This window comes from Cnephaeus nilssonii (genome assembly GCF_951640355.1).
Source record: "Cnephaeus nilssonii genome assembly, chromosome: 1".
Lineage (NCBI taxonomy): Eukaryota > Metazoa > Chordata > Mammalia > Chiroptera > Vespertilionidae > Cnephaeus > Cnephaeus nilssonii.
Window position 1 is genome coordinate 49,036,762 of NC_137072.1, and position 22,692 is coordinate 49,059,453.

The 22,692-nt window shown below is 35.1% G+C and overlaps 1 protein-coding gene across 1 annotated transcript in view; it reads right to left on the reverse strand.

The window, feature by feature from the left end:
- BANK1 (B cell scaffold protein with ankyrin repeats 1) overlaps positions 1-22,692 on the reverse strand; it is a gene marked incomplete at its 5' end in the record, with an annotated part of 309,000 nt that overhangs the window by 38,904 nt on the left and 247,404 nt on the right. Inside the window, 3 exons of the mRNA XM_079774535.1 lie at positions 3,523-3,831; positions 7,810-8,118; positions 11,563-11,641. Coding sequence (XP_079630661.1) covers positions 3,523-3,831; positions 7,810-8,118; positions 11,563-11,641 — 697 coding nt within the window. The remainder of the gene's footprint in view (positions 1-3,522; positions 3,832-7,809; positions 8,119-11,562; positions 11,642-22,692) is intronic.

The window sequence follows — 22,692 nt, forward strand, 5'->3', positions numbered from 1 at the left end:
ATATGTTTATTACAGGATATGATAAAGGATACAGAGGCACAATCAGATGAAGAGATACATAGGGTGAGGTCTGGGAGGATCCCAAGCCTATACGTTTCTGTCCCCATGGGTGTGTTCCCCTCCCAGTATGGACATGTGTGCCAGCCTTGGAAGCTCTCATAATCCCCTCCTTTTAAGATTTTATAGCAGCTTCTTCACGTAGACATGATTGATCCTTAACTCCATTTTCCCTTCTCAAGAGAATGAAGGTTGGGCCAAGCTTCTAATCATGGCTTGGTTTTTCCAGTTACTAGCTCCTCATTTCAGAGCCCACGCAGAGTTGCCTCATTAGAACAAAAGACACTCATATTACTCAGGAAATTACAAGGGTTTCAGGAGCTCTGTGCCAGGGGTAGACATTCTATATAATAAAAGGGTAGTATACAAATCAACCGAACGGCTGAATGACCGTTCACTATGAGGCGCACTAATCACCAGGGGACAGATGCTCAATGTAGGAGCTGCCTCTTGGTGGTCAGTGAGCTCCCACAGGGGGGAGTGCTGCTCAGCCAGAAGCTGGGCTCATGGCTGGTGAGCAGAACGGCCCGCCTCCATGGCAGCGCTAAGGATGTCCAACTGTGGCTAAGATGTCAGTTGGACATCCCCCTGAGGGCTCCTGGACTGTGAAAGGGTGCAGGCCGGGCTGAGGGATGCACCCCCCACCCCTGCTCAGTGCACAAATTTCATGCACCGGGCCTCTAGTATCTCTAGTATGTATATATATTTAATTATCTCACAAAAGCCAACATGATTTTCCTGTATGACTGGTTTGTTTGCCTAGTCCCTTTGCCAGTATTTTCTTGAGTTTCTGAAAGCGTAAGTTGGAATTCTGCATCCTGCTTTCTTCTTTCCTTCCCTGCTTCACATCCTTCTTCTTTGGCTACATTAACATACCCTGGATGTGCCTATATTCTGCTACCACTTCAGTGGTAATTCTATTTAATATATTCATGTGAGCTAGAAATAAAAAGGGAAGATCTGGTGACTTTTACCCCATGGAATGCAAATAACTTCAAGAAAGAATTGGCTGACGAGGAAACTACCTTTTATATACTTAAATGTAATTTTTTTTTTAAATTATACATTATAACACTGGTTCCTCTCTGCATATAACACACATGTTGTGAGAACAAACTAGGTTGTGGTTTTGAATTAGAAAGAATTCTTATGAAGTTTAAAGGGTGTCTGGCTTATAAGTATGTGAGATAAATAGCCTTTATACTTTCTTAGAAATTCAAGATTTCTAAGATTCTTTAAAGTTCCTTTGTGTGTGTGTGTGTGTGTGTGTGTGTGTGTGTGTGTGTGGCCAGAGTGGCTCAATGGTTGAACATCGACCTATGAATCAGAAGGTCGCGGTTCTATTTCTGGTCACATGCCCAGGTTGCGGCCTCGAACCCCAGTAGGCGGCGTGCAGGAGGCAGCTAATCAATGATTCTCTCTCATCATTGATGTTTCTATCTCCCTCTCCCTCTCCCTTTCTCTCTGAAATCAATAAAAGTATATTTTTTTTAAAAAAAGAAAAAAAATGTAGCTAAGATTGCCAGATATTTTATCAAATATTAAGCATTCCAGACAGCACAAGCAACAAATGAAGATAACAAAGACAACATGAGATTTGAAGAAAAATAAAAATCCCCCAAATCCTATATAATAAATATGTAATATGCAAATGGTCGTTACACCATGAAGTGTAATGACCGACCGCGTAACAGCCAGATCACGGATCAGCCAGAGGGTGGGGCAGTGAGCTACAAGCAGGCGGCGGAGAGCTACAGGAGGGGGCAGGGCAGCAAGTTTTGAGTGGGGGCGAGGGAAGCTACAGGAGGGCGGGACAGCAGGTGGAGAGCTACTGGAGGGCGGCAGTCAGCTCCTGGGGAGCTACTAGTGCATGGATTCATGTGCAGGACTACTAGTTTAAAAATAAAAGCACAATGAAATATAAACAACAACCAAATTTTGAATTATTATATACTGTCCCCCCCCAATAAAAAGAAAAGAATAGTACACCAAAGAAGAAACAGAGAACAAGAAAGAGCTCATAGAAAATAAGACTATGGCAGCCAATTGAAGGTCGAGAAGATAAAGTGCAAAGAGGAGAACCACACAACAGGAGAGTCTGTACTTGTGGTCCAGAGAACTCCAGGCTCACGACAGAGAAGATGATGTACCTCCTTAATGATTTCTAAAATATAACCAAATTATTGTATTAAGCTACATCTATGTTCTCGCTTTAAAAAATATTCATTGGTAAATAGCAACCTTGTCAATGAGCCAGTAATATTCTCAAGGTTACTATGACAGTCTCAGAGTTTTTAATTACAGCTTCTCCCCTGCCTTAATAATCTAGATAATTGTTCCAGCACATATAATTTTAGCTGAAACATTTTTAAAATTTGTCATCATTTCCTATTTTTAATAGTTTTTTGAACATTATCAGCAGCAGATTACTGTTAAATACTGGTAAGTACATTATACACTGGTAAATAACATATATACTGTCTCAGTTTTCTTATACAAATCTCTCAATGCAAATAGCTTAAGTAATAGAATGGTTTCTTTTGAACCTATCAAGCACAGATAAGTAACTGTGTTCCTTTAGGGTGGATTTATGGTATACATATCTAAATTTTCTATTTTGGTAGTTGATTTAGATTATTTCAATGTGTAATGTATTTCCTCTTAGCTTTAGTTATCACCCAAACATTTTGTTCAAAAATCTCTAATAAAGGGTCACATTGTACTCTGTATTATTTGCATATTTGTTGCCTAGAAACTCCTCTGAGATGGAGACGTTGTTTTATTCCATATTCTCAGTTCTTAGGATGGCATCTTAGCCCCAAAAGGCACTCAACGCATTCATTTGCATGCCTTGCACTGATGAATAAAAGTCCTCTCCTACACATTATGGACTCATGGAGTATACCAAACCAGAGTGTTAGTAAGTGAGTGGAGTCAATACTCCTCTTGGGGTTTTGATACAACTGAGTAACAAATGAGAAAGAAACATTGATATAGAAAATAAAGTAGAAATTCTATGACAGACGAAGTGAATCTTAATCATTGGGGTGAAATGCAGTTATCAGAGAAATTATGGTTATATATCTGAGATCCTAGGATCTCTTAAATGGAATTAGGAGCCAAAAGTTAAAGTACCTACTTTATTTTCTTATGTTGCACATCATTCAGAGTTGAGCTTCCCTCTTGTAGAATTATGGAGGGAAATGTCAAAAAGAATTTCTTCACACATGCTATGGTTTCATGTTCGTTGGAAGGTTTCTCAAAATTATCCTTCTTAATGAAGAATTAGAAACCAGACCCTTGCTCACTAGTTCTCTTTAATCATTGTTTCTAAATTTTACAATAGGCCTGTGTAACTTACCTATGATATGGAAATATATTTTTTCTCTTTGGGATTTTAGATCCCACCAAAAAGAGGACAATCCGACGCCCGAACAGACACAAACAAACAACAAAAGACGTTACCTTGAGCTATGTAAGGGGTGGTTTCTGCTTTCCGAGGGATATTTGTGGGTCGAGGTGTAGGAGCAGGAGGCCTGTTTATAATGAAAGACCGGCCTCCAATTCTTTTCTTTGTACTTAAATTGGCCAGGATCATGTCATAGTCACTGTCATCAATCTCCTCAAACGTGTACGGGTCCTCCTCCTCCTCCTCCTCCTGCTCCTTTTCATCGGTCTGTTCGTCCTCTCCTCTGGGCTCACCTCCTGTTTCCTGATTTGCACTGGGGTCCCACCAATTTTGACTTCTTTCCATTTGGCCTTCCAACATTTTCCCTGCTTATGAAATATTTAGATGGTGGTTACTCTTCAATTATATGCAATAGTTTTTGATGTTCATCTATTACTTGCCTGAACTTCCCCTATAATAATTTATATATTATATCCTAAATTCCAAAAAAAGAGAAAAATGAACCACGGAATTTACCAGCATATCCTCCTGCAGTTTGTAATTGCTAACTTTGTTAAGAAAAAAGTTTGTTTGAGACACGGATTTCTTTCAAAACATAAATAAGCATATAAATGGTTTTTACGTAGTTTATGAATGATTTAGTATCAGGAAATTGAGTTATAAAATTAAGCCTCAAAATCCAAATGCTTTGAAAACTTGTGTTTTTCAAGTATAATACTCTTAGATTTTTTTTTTTACTTGACGTCATATTACTTTCATAGATGTTGCACTGGGCATTCTGCCTAAAATTTAATTTCTCTGAAAACAACAAGGTGGGATATCTAAAAGCACTTTCATTTGGTTTCTTATGGTAAATCTCACTTTGATGAGGACAAACTGACCTTCAAACTCTTGACTTCTACAAGCCAACATGAACCTCATTCTTAGGTAAAGCAAAATGAAAGTAGGGCTTATGACCTAAAAGAGGACCTGAATATTAATTCTTATGAAAAGAATGAATAGTCTTTGATGGTTTTTATACTTAGTAAAATCTTTACATATTTTTATGAAAATGTATTAAATGTTTTAGTAGCAGTTACTTAGAAGATAAAGACATCATACTTTGATTAATGAATAAGTTGAAAATAATTTTGATGGCTCTCTGCCAGACCAATGAGAATTTAAAAAAATTGTCCTTTGACAAATGTTTTGCTTAAAATATTAATGAAAACAATAAAATGGAAAAGATTTCAGTTACTGACAAACAAATCATTACTTTTCTATGTGGTTTTGGGAAATTCAGGCATGTGAACTAAAGGAGGATGAGTCTTTCCCTTGGGTGAAACTCTGACCAAAAAAATTAAGTTAACTTACAGATGTTTTAGTGGAAAAAATTAGGAACTACAGAGAAAGACGAGTTGTAGAGAAGAGTAAGAGGAGATTATTATATGAAATTCATCAATTTTGGGGGGAATGGGCATATGAGGAGAGACCAAGATCATTTTCCAAGTCTTCAATTTGATTGTTTCAGTTAACTTAACCTAATAAGTATACAGGCCAAAACACTTGTAACTAACTTTTAAAAATAATGTATCTTTATTGTTGAAAGTATTACAGATGTCTCGCTTTTTCTCCCCATTGACCCTATCCACCCTGCTCTCCCACCCCTAGGCCTTTATTGCATGACTGTCTGTGTCTATGGGTTATGTATACACACATACAAGTTCTTTGGTTATAACTAACTTTAAAACACCATGACTTGCCTTTCCCCTAAGAATAATACAATATTGAGATTTTGACTTCATGACTATTTCACTGACAGCATCACAGGTGAAGCCAGATTACGTGTGTGGGAAACACTTTTACAGTCTTTTATTTTTGGTGGAATGTGCCAACTATCTTACTTTTCAGAACTGATTTCCTGAACTGTTACCTTTGTTTCTCCACCCACTTCCCCTCCCAGCTCTTTCTAAAGTTGGGCTTGCACCAGAAGTAATACACTTGACTTTTTATTTCCCAGTGCATCAGGTGATACTTTTCACGTTAGAGTGGGACCTGCATTTTCTCAATGCAGGTTGTACATTAGTAAGTAAAGATTACAATGATTCCAATTTTTGAAGTAATTGGGGCAAGAGTGTATAACAAAGAGAAGAATCCCTAAAACCCCAGGAAACCTGTTCAGAGAGGTATTTGACATGTTCTAATTATAGACTCTATGGTCTTGGATCTGAGTCAGAGAGGGATCCTAAGTTATAGCTGCCTTCAAGCTTATTGTAAAGATAGAAAGAGACACGCATGCTCTTTATAAACTGAAAAGTGGCCTGTAGTATTTTATATTATTGTTTCCTACAGTGAATATGTCTATAAATCCATCATGGGGAATTTGATTCTTAGGTCATTGATGAGGAGGCCTTTCTTTTACAATAACTGGAGAACATATGGAAGCTACTCTTAAAGAACAATTCCTGAAGGTATCACTATCTGAAGTCAAAGATCACATATAAAGTCACCAGCCAAAAAGTAAGGGAAGCTTTCAGTCTTACTTTCCCAAACCTTAATCAAAATATTTTAAGAAAAATATGTTGGTATTTTATTTTCCATTTACTGCCAAATCAGCCCTATGAAAAGATGAGATTAAAAGTAGCAGTATATGAAATGTGAAAACAGAGATTTTAAATAAAAGGTGTGGGTTTTTGTTTTATTTTGCGTTTTATATTTGGTACTTTTCAGAAAATATATTAGCCAAAATTACACTTTTGGTCTTAGATATTTTGTGAATACTCTGAGCAGAGTAGTTTTAATATTCCTAATCAGCATAACATATGCAGAAATTTCCATTAGGAAAAAATACAATTTAATATTAGTTTCTTTGAGAAATTTAACCTGGTAGAAGACAACTTTGCCTCTCAACAATTAATTTTAATACTTACATGAAATTATTCACATCTGTTAAAATGACATAAATATACCAGAATTTTGATGCCAGTGTACTACTAATCTATGTCACTCCCCCCACTCCCAAGATTGATCTGTCTTAATGGTCTATGTGAGCTTGGCACTTGGTAGGCAATCAATAATATCTGCTGAATGAGTGAATGGATCAGAGGAGTTGCTTCTGAGGTTTTCCATACTTTCCATTAAGCAGTAGTTTCCATCTCTAAATACAGTGCATGACCTTAGTACAGGTTAAGTTGATCAATTTGAACTTTCATAGAGACAGGGACTTCAAGAACACAAATATTAAATGTCATAGCTTCAAAATTTACTTTTTGAAACAGCACTCATATATTTTATAACCTTCTAGGACTCAACAACTAAAGTACTGTGACAAATGGAGTTTTGATATTTGTTTCATCTTCCTTATTAATTTTTCTTTGTAAGAACATTTTCTGAATTTGGAAAGTAAATATAAAATAGGGATCAATAAAGTGAGTGAAAATGAGCGACTGTAAGAGTGAACGTGAAGATAGAAGTTTGTCAGTCTGTTGCATACTCCAGGCTAATAAGACCCAAATCCCAGGAAACCTGTTCAGAGAGGCGTTGGACACATTCTAAGTACTGATTCTATGGTCTTGGATCTGAGTCAGAGAGGGAATCCTAAGTTATGGCTGCCTTGCAAGTTTGTTGTCAAGATAAAAAGGGACACACATGCTCTTTATAAACGGAAAAGTGATCTGTAGTGTTCTATATTATTGATTTCTTCAGTGAACATGGAAGCTCTTCTTGATACTCCCTAACCCCCCTTCTCCCCCATTACACCCCTTAATCCTGCATCTGGGAGCAAATGCGGTCACAGCCATTTAACTGTTCTCCCACTTAAGCAATACATGTGTGGGGTGTTCTTAGACTCTGGTCTCAGTGCAATGTGATAAGCCTTCAGCCACTGGCTTCCTTTGAAGCTACCGACTGAGTGAAATGCCCAAGGTCATTTTCAAACCTACTCTAGCCTTTCTTTTTTGCTAGAAGAGCATTTTTTAGAAGCAAAGTTGTCATTTACTTTTCCATATTAACTGAGGTTTATTTCATGGGAAGAGTTTACAGACTATTTCCTTGTTTTATTTTTATTTATTTTTACTTAATTAAAGCTTTGCAATGAGACTTTGTTCCAGAAGAAAGGAAGGAAGGAAAGAAGGAATAGAGGGAGGGAGGAAGAAAGGGTTAGTGGCAGGGATCTCTGGCCTATTTCCCAGGCCCCAGCTGTTAAAGAACAGAGTAAAGTTGCTCTTAGTTTTAGAAGCTGATCTTCTCTGTATGGATTTGCCACTGCCTATATGCTATGTACTTCTGTCAAAGTGTGTGTGTGTGTGTGTGTGTGTGTGTGTGTGTGTGTGTGTGTGTGTGTGTGTTTTAAACCTTGAATTTACCTTGTAATGTGAAGGGAGGTTTATCCAGTTGCAGGGCAGCAACTGCAGATCGCGGTGGGGGAAGAGGTGGTCTGTCATCCGTGAGTGGTTCTTGTGAGCTGATTTCTGCATTATCTCCAGGAATGAACATATACAAGTCATCATACTGGTCCTCAAAGCTCCCACTGTCAACCTCGGGTAGGCTGTGCTTGGTCTCCGTGCCTGATTCATCCTCTTTTTCTTCCTTTGCTGTTTCATTTGCCTCAGCTCCTTCAGCACTCTGCCGCTCTGTCTGCCCACTTTCATGATGAAATGCTGGGTTCTGTATGGCTGTTTATGATAAAGATTGTATGATTTCATTTAAACAAACCATCTGGAGGCATTTCCTAGTTTGTAATTTCATACAGAAGTGGTAGTTGCTAATAAAACTTTTATGATGTGGTATAGTGGAAAGCTGACAAATGCATAATTTTGGTGAATAGTCATTCTTGGGCTTTTAAAATATTTACCAAATGAACAGTTAAAGCTCCATTATATCTTGCTACCCCAGTATGAGGCACACTCATACGTATAATATTCTGATTCTCTAGAGTTCCTGTTTGAGCAGATTCATAGATATGACTGCATTATTGCATTTTTATTGGAAAACAGTATAACTGACATAATAAGTAATAAGTGATGGAAAAGGTAAAGATGAGGAAAAATAAATCTTACCTTGCTTGTAAACAAGGCAATAAAAATATATTTGTGATTCTTATTTAGTTATTATTTAAATATTTACTTATCAAGAGATGATACTCTAATTCTTGAAAATGTTACTTGAGAAAAGTGTTAATCCATTTTGCATGAGGAAGGCATCCAAATTACCCATAGTAGGTGAATCTTTCTAAGGTTCAGTTCTCACCTATAAAATGTATTCTATCTTGAAACTTAACCAAATTCCCTCCATCTGAGAATCATAGTTCCAACATTTGTGTTTATACTGGATAAAATAAATGCTCTCTAACCACTCAGGAAAAAGATTAAAAAAAGATATTATAATGCAATACCTTTAAATCTTAAAAATTGTTAATATTCTCTTTATAATAAGTCTGCTCTAAATTAAGGATCCACAAAATTTTTAAATAAAAACTTTTGATTCTCTGCATTGCAGGGAATATGTGAATTGTTGTCAATGTCAGTGCAAAGGAAAAGCAGATAATTGTTTTAAAGTGCTGCTAAACTAAAGTATAGCTAAAGAAGCAGAAGAGCGGAGTATGGAAAAAGGACAACAGTGTGGTGATTGCCAATGGGAAGGGGGATGGGAGGATGTGGAGGGATAAATGGTGATGGATGGAAACTTAACTTGGGGTGCTGAACACACAATACAGTGTACAGGTGATGTACACTGTGCACCTGAAACCTGTGTAATTTTGTTAACCAGTGTCACCCCAATAAATTCAATGAAAAGAAAAAACAATGTGGGGAAAAAGAAAAACAATTTTTAAAATGCAAGTTTACATTGTAGAAAATTTTCAGCAGTAGAAATATCATGCCTCTGAGGGTACCCCAATTTTTCTATACTGTCTAAGCAACAGACTCTCCTTGGTCCTGTTGATCATTCCCAAACCGGGAATCTAGCCCTGGAGAGTCAGGTAAGGTAGTGGGTCCACAGGATTTAGGAAGCTTCATAGCAATGGTGGGAGCCATGGGAATCTGCTGACTAAGGGTGGAGCTCTATGCTTCATCCCCTCTCCCATTGAAGGAGCCTGAGGCCTGAGTCCCGTCACGCTGAGTTTCACATATGAGACAGTTCCAGGTCCAAACTGTCTGTAGGAATGATATTGTTCTGTGCAAATCACTGAAATAATGTTTCCTTACTACTGTTCTTCTGAGGATTAAATGTCATATTGAATATATGGCCATTATTAATGATGGTCTGTATCATCACTTTCATTATTATTAAAAATAATAATAACATTTATAACATTAAAACTTCATGTGTTAATGCATTACTTTAATATTTAGCATTCTTTTGTGTTCTGTGATAATGTTTGAAGGAGTTTCCTGATTTTGCCAAAGTATGCTCCTTAAAGCATTGTATTTGAATTTATTTGATTGGCAGGTCAGCCTATCATTTGGAAAACTAGTGGTCAATAATACTTAACTGAGCATCAACTGCACACTGTTAAAAGCACAAATGCCCCGAGGCAAAAGCATGCTTGATGTGTGAGATGTCACCATGGCTGTGAACATGCAGGGGAGTGGTGACAGATGGGATGACGATCTAGGGACTTGCGGGCAATGATACAGATTATATGTATAATGTACAGATTATACGTATCCTTCATGACATAGTGTATTTGGGTGGCAAATGTGGAAGTTGCTATTGGCAGGGTTTCTTAAAAGCTGTGTTATTGACATGTTGGACTCCTGTGTTGTATGGGGCATGTCCTGTAGGATATTTAGTAGCATTCTTGTTATCTCTGCTCTTAAATGCCAGTTGCAAATCTCCCTTCTCAAATCATGTCAATAAAAAAAAATATCCCTTCAATAAGTCAGTCAAAAACAAATACCATTTGATTTCACTTATATGTGGAATCTTAAGAACAAAATAAACAAAGAAAAGTGAAACAGACACAGACACTGACACAGAGAGCAATCAAATGGTTGCCAGAGGTGGGACTTGGGAGACTGTGTGAAGAGGTGAAGGGATTAAGAAGTACAAATTGGTAGTTATGAAATAGTCACAGGGATGTAAAGTACAGCATAGAGAATATAGTCGATAGTACTGTAATGACTATGTACGGTGCCAGGTGGGTACTGAAAATATCAGGGGGACCACTTTGTAGAGTATATAATTCTCTAACCACTATGCTGTACACTCGAAATGAGTACAAACTAACACTGAATGTAAACTCTAATTGGAAAAAAACCTCTATTCATTGACAAATATCCTCTTTTGGGAACAGAAAATAGCCCTCCATTGAGAGCCACAGTGCTACTGCAATGATCCAGGGGAGCTGATGACAGTGTGGACTAGTAATAATCACAATGAACGCGGGAAATGGCTGAATGCTGGCTCTATTTTGAAGCTACAGCCAACAGTATTACCTGACAGGTTGGATATGGGGTAGGAGACAAAGTAAAAAAGCCATGATGACCAGGGTTTTTGGCCTGAACTGACCAACGATGGAATCTTCATTTGCTGGAATGGGGAAGTCAGTAAGTGGAGCAGGTTGGGTGTGGCAGGAATCAGGGCTTCCAGATTTGGAAATGTTAGGTGGGAAATGCGTATCAGACACGCTCGTGAAGCAAACTGTCCCATACCAATGAAATCTGACATAATGGGCGCAGTGACATAGCTACAGGACACTGAATTAGTCTTCAGACATGAGACTATAGAATTACATCCCCTTGCAGCCAGTGAGGAGCTTAGAGAATGTCTTTGTCCAACTTTCCAACTTCCTAGCTGAGGAAGCTAAGGTCTGAAAAGAATGTTTAAAAATAAAAAACACACTGAAAAAATATAGTTGTTACATAATCAGAATATTTACATCAACCTGACTTCTGTATTTTCTTTGGGTAGGAAAAACTGGTGTTTGATTATTAAGCATTGAACTTAGAAGTACTTAAATTAGCAAAATAATTTCATAATATCTGTGCCATATTATAAATTGAGAGTATTTAAGTTAATTACCTTTTCATGCTCTCTTCAGCCTTACTTTTCCAGTTACATACATGTAATACAAACATTACATATATACATGGTATATGACATACAGGAACACTTACTGGGAAAATATGCAGAAAGTGAGGTAGCATCCTCTTCATAGTCATATTCTTGTTCATTATTTCTACTAATTTCTTGGATCTGAAAAAATGAATGTAATTTTCAATAATATGCATTAATCTTAATAAAACTGCATTTTATTATTATTATTTTATATTTTTATTGATTTCAGAGAGGAAGGGAGAAGGAGAGAGAGAGAAACATCAATGATGAGAGAGAATCATCGATTGGCTGCTGGGGATCAAGCTTGCAACTCAAGCATGTGCCCTTGACTGGAATCGAACCCGGAACCCTCCAGGCCAACACTCTATCCACTGAGCCAAACCAGCTAGGGCATAATCTGAATTTTAAATATGCTAAATTAAAAGATGATACATACAAATAAAAAATAGTTTTAAAGTTTTTATTTAAATACTTTAATTTGATTACATTTCCTATCGTTATATTTGTGCCATCTATGATTGCTCAGTGACACATAGTATTTAAAGTATAACTGGGGCAATAGAATATCTAAAATAAGCAATACATTCATTTAAAAATGAAATTTACTGTAACTTCTTTAAGATTCAAAGAAATAACCATGAAATTTAGGTGTAATAAATAACTCCCAAATAAAATTGAACACAACTATTTCTCTTGAAAACCATGAAATTTGCTTCCTTTGAATATTTTTGAATCTTTTTACCTGTTCAAAAGGCATTCTTAATCACATCAAGTATATAACACAGTGAAAGACATGAAGTTGTAAAGTGGTTTATTTTCAACCTTTAAAAAGAAACCAAGAAAGGGAATTTATGTTTGTCTCTCTGAAATCAGTTCCTCTACACTTAGAAGGGAGAATTACTGAGAAAGGACAGAAACCTATTCTTTCTGGAATTGCTAGTCTTATAATCTCTGAAAGAGGCACTGGTTCTACATTCAGGAAACATCTTTGTGTTCATCGAGAAAGTTAGTAGATAGCTCTATTTATGCAAAAGCATCGAGGGCAAAGAATGGCGCCTGTTGAATTAACATAGGTCATATTTTGTCACCATGAACTCCACATAATTATTCAAATGACTTGTGCCTTTGTTCTTAATAAAATTGATTGAAATAATTATGTTATTTGCTCTTCAATTGGACTGACCCTTTAAAATTGAAAGCATCCATATTACAACATTATTAAATTTATGGCTGCCTTGGTATGTAAGGATATTTGGCCTACATATTGATTTCAACAATTTGGTTTGTCACCCACTTTGGCTATTTGGAGTCCAATGGAACTTCCTCTTTTTAAATAAAAAAACTAAAGCTATTTAGAGAAGCAGCCCAGTCTTTCATTTCTAGTGTAATCATAAAAATAAAAATCTCTTCAGTATTTTTTTAAGAGAACTTGATGCAGAAGCTCATGTTCTATTTAAATTATATTTTCCCCTTAGTGGACTCAATCAAATGATATGTAAATCATGTAACTTTACTGGGGAGATTGACATGTTGATTGATATTTGTATGCTTTGGTATTAAAATAATTGTTTAACATAGCCATTCATTATTTCCAAGTAGCCTGACCTCTACATTTCATAAAGTAGATAAAAAACCCATTAAAAATCCATAATACTCTTAAATCATAAAAAGAAAGTTTTTGCTAATTGAAAAATAGGAATGGTTTTCAAAGATTTCAGGAATTATGTAAACATTTTCTTTATACTATTCACAAGTATAGATCTTATAAACCCAAGATCAGCGGGAATTTATAAAAAAGCTGTGTCCAAGTGTATATAAGTGTAGGTGAGTTGACTGAGGTTGAATCATAATGCCATCAATTTGCTGGGAGGGTTAAATTAGAATAATGTAAGCAAAACACGTATCAAATCTACCACATAGTGAGTACTCAATAAATACAATCTGCATATGTTAGATTTTCCTTCATCATATAAAATATAGATCTACATTTAAGAAAGAATAGTGACCACATTAGTTTAAAGGGGGGGGGGCATTATCAATATGTACCAATAGTTATTTAATGCATGTCTTCTTAATTGTGTGCCTCTTGAAGTTCTGTAATATTAACTTTCTAATTAGAGTGTGGCAGTATGATTTCATTAGTAAAATTATTAAAATAGCTCTATAATTTCAGAGATAATAGAGATGATAAGAATCATGAAATAAGAGATAATCTAATTTTTTAATAACTTTTACCCCCTGAATTTGGAACCTGACTTTATTTGTTCATTTATCAAATATTCATGCAGGTCTGCTATCTAAATACTGTTGGCAATTCAGAAAAATAAGTTAAAAAAAAAGAGATGTAATTCCTTCTCTCAAAAAAATCACATTTTTAATCAGGAGAGGAAGAAAAATAATAAAATAATTAGAATACAACATTTTATTTATTGCACCATAATAAACTCAGTTCTTACAGGTGAAATAGAGAATTAAGAAATAATCAAATAATTAAGGCAAAGTTTTATTTATTTGCTTTTTGTGTAAGGAGATTGAATTAAACATATTCTTAGAAGGTAGAGGGTATAATGCTAAGTGAATTAAGTTAGACAAAGAATGATAAACACAGTATGTTTTCACATATATGTCAAATCTTAAAACAAAACAAATAAACAAACAAAACAAAACAACTCATTGACATAGAGAACAAACTGATAGTTGCCAGAGGGGATGGGTGAAAAGTTGAAGGGGAATGTCAGTCAATAAAGTTAATGGTAACTAGACTTAAAGTGGTATTTACATCATAACATATATAAATGTTGAAGCACTATGTGTTGGACATATGAAACTCATATAATATTGTGTGCAATAAAAATTTTTAACAAATTTATCTTGACATTTGCCTGATTCTCAATTCTCTAAATGAAACATCCAGCATAAAAAATAAAATCTATTAGTTAAAATACTCAATGTAATAGTCCAACCCATAGAGAGTCCATGAGGTACACAATGTTTAATAAATTTAAAATCTGAGAGATGCAAATCAAAACGACAATGAGATACTATCTCACACCTGTCAGAATGGCTATCATCAACAAATCAACAAACAACAAGAGCTGGCGAGGATGTGGAGAAAAAGGAACCCTCGTGCACTGCTGGTAGGAATGCAGACTGGTGCAGACACTGTGGAGAACAGTATGGAGTTTCCTCAAAAAACTAAAAATGGAACTCCCATTTGACCCAGTAATCCCACTTCTAGGAATATATCCCAAGAAACTAGAAACACCAATCAGAAAGGATATATGCACGCCTATGTTCATAACAGCACAATTTACAATAGCTAAGATTTTGAAACAGCCTAAGTGCCCATCAGCAGATTAAAAAACAAAACAAAACAAAAAAACAGTGGTACATCTAACACAATGGAATACTACACTGCTGTAAAAAGGAAGGAACTCCTACCATTTGCAATAGCATGGATGGAGATGGAGAACATTATGCTAAGTGAAATAATTCAGTAAGATAAATATAAATATCATATGATCTCACTCATTTGTGGATTATAATGAGCAACATAAACTGATGAACAAAAACAGATCTAGAGACAGAGAAGCATCAATCCGATGCTCAAATCTCAGAGGGAAGGTAGGGGAAGATGGGGTAAGGGGGAGAGATTAACCAAAGGACTTGTATGCATGCATCTAAGCCTAACCAATGGACACAGACATCAGGGGGGTGAGGGCATGAATGGGGGGGAGCAATGGGGGGATAAGGACACATATGTAATACCTTAATCAATAAAAAAGGGAAATAATTTTAAAATCATTTATTACAAAAGATAAACTAAAAAGAAAACTGCTTGTTGACTGAGGTATATAAAGTTCCACATGGCTTTGGCATCTAGTACTGTACAAATTGATCATAGTATTATGATTTTGAGGGAGTGAATAAAAACAATCTTCATATAGCAGCTGTTGCCCATATCTCTTTATGAGATTCTGCAGATATTGTAATTAGCGCCAGCTCTTGCCCAACTTTCCACTGTGTTAATCATAAATGATTGTACCAGCTTTAAAGCATATAGCAATCTGTGGAATGACAATAATAAGATTCATGCATATTTAAACAATAACAAGTTGACCCTATAATATTTCATATATTACCAAAAATTAATGCACTGGGCTACAGAATCTGAGATGAGATTTTGATTGAAATAATAAAAATTATTCTTACTAAATGTTCAGAATAATATTCAATGTTGTACTAAAGTCATGATAAACAGAAAACATGGAGTCTCAGAATTTTTCTTCAAGGGTACATTGTAGAAATACATATCTTAGCTCTCATTATATCTTTTAAGAGGATTTGTTTTTCCTTTGACCATCTAGGAATATAGTCTAAAAGCATATTATAGCATTTAGATCCCAAATTTAAAATGAAATAGGAAAATCCCTGAAAATAGTTCATACATGTTACAGTCAAGATCACTGATGACCCTGGTGAGGGGAATTAGAATGGAATAGAGTGAATTCATACTGGATTGAAGGATCTTGAAGAGTAAAATAAAGAATGGAAGGCATCTTGTATATAGAGTCCCCTATGGGGGTCCAATATGTGAAGAAGGGCTGTAGGACAATTGTGCTTAAGATTTGTTTTTAAAAAAAATGAGTTGAAGATGTCGGCAAAAAAGTGCTTTAATGTAGGCAAGGGCTATGGAAATGACATGTGTAACATCCAGAGTACAGGTGCACAAAACACTGTGAGATGCACAATATGAACATTTCATAACCCCAAACCTCAGTTTACAATTAGTGGGGAAGAGAAGGAATATAGATAAGGCAAAATGAAAGAAGCTTTAAAATATGTACATACTTGCAAAGTGCTATAAGACAGAGAGAAACATGTAATCATGTCCATGGCATTAATGGAACAGAGAACATTTCAGAGTAGGTGGTATTCAACCTGAGTCGTAAAGGAGAAGTATAGTTTTAATCTGTAAAAAAGAAGGGAAGGAACACATTCTTGGTCAGTGGGTGAGCATGACCAAAACAGCAGGATGACTTGGTGAATGGTTCATAGTTGGTTTGATTAGGTTGCATGGATTAATCTATTTGGATGTCAAGATGGGCTGGTGCATTCAGGTTTTATTTTATGAAGTTTTAAATGATTTTTACCGTATATGTAATTATTTTTCTAAGAACTGAGAAGTAGCACGTTTCTGCCTGTGTTTTTGAAAAATAATTCCAAAAGCAGTGTGTAAGAGGGAGAGGGGGTTATTTTAAGAGTCGAGGTGAAGGGTAATGATGATAGTGAAAGAAATTAGTGGAAAAAGCAGATTATAGGAATACCAACGAGATGGAATAGACATTTTTACAGCTTCAGTGCTGAAGGCTGGAGGCCAAGGATAAATGAGACTATGTTAAATTTTTGTTTAGCATAATGACATCTGGTAACCAGTTATAATGCTTAACACACTTTCTTTTTATGACACTCCTCCAGAGAACTCTTGCCATTTAGGGCTGAGGACACTGATGGAAAATAAGTTTTCTATGCAATTTGAGATGAAAGTTTGAGGTGAAGATATAACATCAACATTCTTGGAATATCCTTTACATTACTTCATGTAACACTTGGAAATATATATCAGAGTGGGTATATGGGTATTAAATGGTGAGTACTCCAAATATTTTATAAAGTTAAGGAGATTACCAACTTGAGAAAACAGAAGGTAGTTCATGTATTATTAGTTTATCAATTTGATCAACAAGACAACTATAAAAAACAGGTTGATAGAATTAAATTGCAGAATCACTAAATATAAAGTCCAAATTAGATTGTAAAGATATTTTTAAAAGTGCTTAGAAGCAAGCAATTGAATAGCAAACTATGCATTATAATCAAATTTTACTGTATTTCTTTCTAAAAAATTGAAAATATTTCAAGCAAGCTTGCTATGAAGTTAAATGGATTAGACATAAGTTGCCTCTGAACAATAAATACACTGAAAAAACACACACCCGTACACTTGTTTCCACCACTTAAAAATGAAATTAGATGTTGAAAAGACTGCAGAAAGAAAGGATTTAATAAAAGAGAGAAAAAATGTCAGAGATAGGAGGATATAATCACACTAATCAAAGGTCAAAACTAAGCAGATAATAATTAAAAAATGTTTTAATTAATTTTAAAGAGAAAGAAAGGAGGGAGAGAGGGAAGGAGGAAGAGAGAGAGAGAGAGAGAGAGAGAGAGAGAGAGAGAGAGAGAGAGAGAGAGAGAGAGACTAATGTGTGAGAGAGAAACATTGGAACCTGCATACTGTGTATGTGCCCTGTTCAGGAATTGAACCAGGGACCTTCTGGTGCATGGGATGATGCTCAACCAACTGAGGCACACTGGCCAGGGCCAGAGAATATTCTTAATTATCTTTCCTTAATTTCAGAATGAATTTAGAACTCAGCTAAATTATCATGATGAAGAATTAGTTTCTGGTACAGGAGACTTTATTAACTCATGTAACAAGTTAGCTCCTTACTATGTAGTCTAGACATACCATCTAACATTTTGAATCATGATAAATTATCAATAACCTTGTTTAATCAGTCAATACATATTTATTAAATGTTTTCCATGTACATAGGCTAGGCAACTTTTCAGGGGCATATACAAAATATGTAACATGTTCTGAGGATTCTGAATATATAACTAGGGAAATAAAAGTGAATTTCATGAAACAACTATAGTCTTTGGTTTGACTAAAGACCACAATAGAAGGTAAGAAGAATGAAATCATTCTAGGTTGGAATAATTAGAGCAGGAATTTGAAAGATGAGTATAATTTGAGAGATAAATCTTAAATATAGTCCTAGCAGCTAATGTATGCTTTTTGAGGTGGGTTTATATGTTTCCAAGTTAACACGTTGGACTTAGTGAAAAGGTAGTCAGGTTTACATGCATGTTGACTACTTTTGAGAGACTTTTTTTCTTTTTTTTTCTGAGCTTTTGAAAATCTAAGTGAGAGTCAAAAAAACTAAGTGGGGAAAAAACAACAAGACAAGCCAAGTAATAAAAGGCTAGCATTGTCATCATCATAGTTGTTGGACATTTCTTTTATCTAAAAGCAGAAGCAGGTGGTTTCTGAAATACAAGCCAGAAACAAACATAAAATATCACTTAGAGACCCAGCAATTTACCACAAAGATTATAGTACTATTTAGTTGTTAGGAAGTGTTATTTGACAAATGAAACAAAAGACCCTTAAATTTATATTATTACTACCAGAAAATAAGAGGTTTTGATAAATTAAATAGAAGAATCGCAAAGCTTAAATGGTTACTAATCTATTTATTGCCATTACGTATTAACTTAGCCAAAATAATCCCTAGATTCCAGTGCAGAATAAAATTCAGTTTTATTGATCAGAACACTTAAATCATGAAAGATCAATAGTCAGAAAAGTGAATCATAAATTACTAAAGCTATAGTGAGAGAGTAATTAAAATTTCTCGCCTCAAACCTTCAATTTGATGGCAGGAGACAATTTAGGAGAGGTTGTTCCTATGGGGAAAAGTCAGTACAGATAAGAGTATATAAAAATACTTATTTTCTATATTGCATATAATATTATTTTTATATACTGCAATGCACCATACTACTCTAAGTATTTTTTCCCATTTAAAAATTTTATATTGAAATTGTGGTGTTTAACTAGTAACACTATTAATATCATTCAGTAGCAGAGCAGTATCTCATAATCAGAGAAATGCGTGACACAGATATATCCCCAATGAATACTTTCTTCTATGCCAATTTACCAGATTCTACTCAAATCAGTTTTCAGAAAAACTTTTACCATTCTGCTTATCTTTGATGACTGCATTGGCAAGATGTACACACTTAGATCTTACCTAAACACAGACTTATTTAAGATGATGTATTACAGAGGTATACACCTGAAACCTGTATAATTTTATTAACCAGTCACCCCATAAATTCAACAAAAATGTAAAAAGAAACATTATGCAAAAATGCATTTTCATTTACCAAAGAAAACTTAAAACTATAGCAAAATATATTTGACTAGAGGCCTGGTGCACAAAATTTGTGCATGGGCAGGGTCCCTAGGCCTGCCCAGTGATCAGGGCCAATCTGTGGGGCGACTGGCAGAGCGATTGGGGGGCCACTCCACTGGCACCTGCCTTGGCTGTGCTGGGGCCTGCAGGCTGGGGGCAGCTCCTGCATTGAGCATCTGCCCCCTGGTGGTCAGTGCACATCATAGTAACTGGTCATTCTGCCGGTTGAGCCGCCATTCAGTTGATTTGCATATTAGGCTTTTATTATATAGGATAAGTTGTTAGGGGAACAAAACTGTTGAAAGCAAATTTATATTGCCTTTATGGTGACATAAAAGGAAAAAAATTGTGGTAGAAGAAACAACATTGTTATATATTAAAGAAATATACTTCCCCTATACCTGCATATAATATCAAAATAGAAGAGCATCAATAAAACCAATAAGCTCACTTTGGAAGAAAAACATAATTTTCTTTAGCACAAAACTCTGAAAGCTTTTAACTTGTAATAAAATAAATTTTATTTTGTGGGAGCTTTAACCAAGACATTAAGGGTGCTGATTTTTATATTCTATAATTACTAAAAAATGAGCCTCATTCCACTTTATTCTGCTACTGAGAATAGCAAACTTTCTGGTAGTGAGGTAGTAATTTAGCATTTTAAAACTTCAAGTGACTTATTTGGCAAAATTCAGTCACTTATGAAAATAATTCATAATCTTCATATTCATAGCCGAAAGGAAATCAGGACTAGTCTAATGGAAATCAGGGTGTGCCTAATATTAATTGTCTTCTGGAAATAACTCCATAAGTGTGTAACCTTGTGTGAAGTTTACATAAATTTGCCTAATGCAGTTTATCTTCAGCTTTACCTTTATGTATCTTGTAAGAAGGATTTTTCTAGTTTGAAATGCAGATAATTACTTCTATCCTAATGTTAGGCCATGAGATTTAACTGGAGAATGGTTTCACAAAGTAATAAAGTTTAAAGTAGTTGTTTTTAATTTAAAAAAATCATAAATATGGTCAACTCATCTTTGATAAAGCAATGAAGGCAATGCAATGGAGCGTAGGCAGTCTCTTCAAAAACTGGTCCCGGGCCTGGCCGGTGTGGCTCAGTGGTTGAGTGTCGACCTATGGACCAGGAGGTCATGGTTCGATTCCTTGTCAGGGCACATGCCTGGGTTGTGGGCTCAATCCCCAGTAGGAGGTGTGCAGGAGGCAGCCAATCAATGATTCTCTCTCATCGTTGATGTTTCTATCCCTCTCTCCCTCTCCTCTGAAATCAATAAAAACATTTAAAAAAAATTGGTCCTGGAACAACTGGGTATCCACATGCAAAAAAAAAAAAAAAAAGAATCTAGACACTTACCTCATGCCCTTCACAAAAGTTAATCAAATGGATCATAGACATAAATATAAAATGCAAAACTATAACATTCATGGAAGATAATTTAGAAAATAACTGTTCTTGATCCAATCTTATAACTGAATATAAATTATGGCATAAATAAATTTTAGTAATATGAAAGAACCTAGATGACCTTGGGTATGATGATGACTCTTTAAATACAACAGCAAAGTCATGATCCAGGAAAAAAATAGTTAATAAACTGGACTTCATAAGAATAACACCTGTTCTGTGAAAGATGACATCAAGAGAATTACAAGACAAGCCACAGACTGAGAGTAAATATTTGCAAAAGACATATCTGATAAATGACAGTTATTCAAAATACAAGGTAGGGCAAATGTAGATTTACAGTTGTTTATATGGAAAATAATACAAAAATTAATAAATAATAATATAAGAATAAACCCCATGTTTTGCTTATTCAGAACTGTAGACCCACTTTTGCCCCACCCGGTATATAAAAAACATTTAAAATTCAACAATAAGAAAATAAAAAACTGATTTATAAAATTGACCTTAATAGAAACCTCCTCAAATAAGATATACAGGTGGCAAATAGGCATATGGAATGATATTCCACATCATATGCCATCAGAAAAATAAAATTTGCAATAAGGAGACAACGCTACATACCTATTAGAATGACCAAAATCCAGAACACTGAAAACACCAAATAAAAAACACTGATGAGAATATGGAGCAACACATACTTTCATTCATTACTAGGGAGAACACAAAATGATACAGCTACTTGGTTACACGGTTTCTTACAAAAGTGAACGTTCTCTTACTAACAATATAGCAATCTCATTCCTTGATATTTGTCGAAAGGAGTTGAAAATTGTTGATTGCAGCTTAAAAACATTTGGAAGCAAATAAGATACCCTTCAGTAGGTGAATGGATAAATAAAGTGTGATGCATTCAGATAATAGAATATCATTCAGTGATAAAAAGACATGAACAACCAATCAAGGTATAGAAAGACATGGGAAGCCTTAATTGCATATTACTGAGAGAAGCCAATCTAAAAAGGCTACCTACTATATAATTCCAACTTATGACATTCTTGTAAAGGCAAAATTGCGAGTCAATGAAAAGATCAGCGGGTTTGAGGCATGATTGGGGAGAGAAATGAACAGTCAGAGCACAGAGGATTTTTAAGGCAGTGAAACACTTTGTATGATATTATCATGATAGGTATATATTATTATACTTTTGTTCAAACCCATTGAATGGACAACATCAAGAGTGAACATTAAGGTAAACTGTGGACTTTGGGTGATTATTATTTCTCAGTGTAGGTTCATCCTTAGTAAATGTACCATTCTGGTGAGTGATGTTGATAATTGGGTGGCTATGTATACGCAAGGGCCAGGTGTGCATGGGAAATTCATTTAACTTCTTTTTCAATTTAGTTGTAAACCCAAAAACTGTTCTAAAAAATAAAGTCTATATAAAATTAGAAAGGAATTCATATGCCTTAGACAGTGATTTAATGTTAATTCATTTTGTCTGAAAGTGCCTCTAAAACTGTTTAGGGTAAAATTCTATAGAAATCAAAAATGTCTTGGCACATATAAATATAATTATTGACTCACAAATTCAGCCAGACTTTTAACATTACATACTAATATTATGTGTATATATTTGAACCCTTTACATTGCTATGGACCATGTAATTAAATAGAAAGGTAATAATTGAGTTACTTTATTTACAAATCCAGCC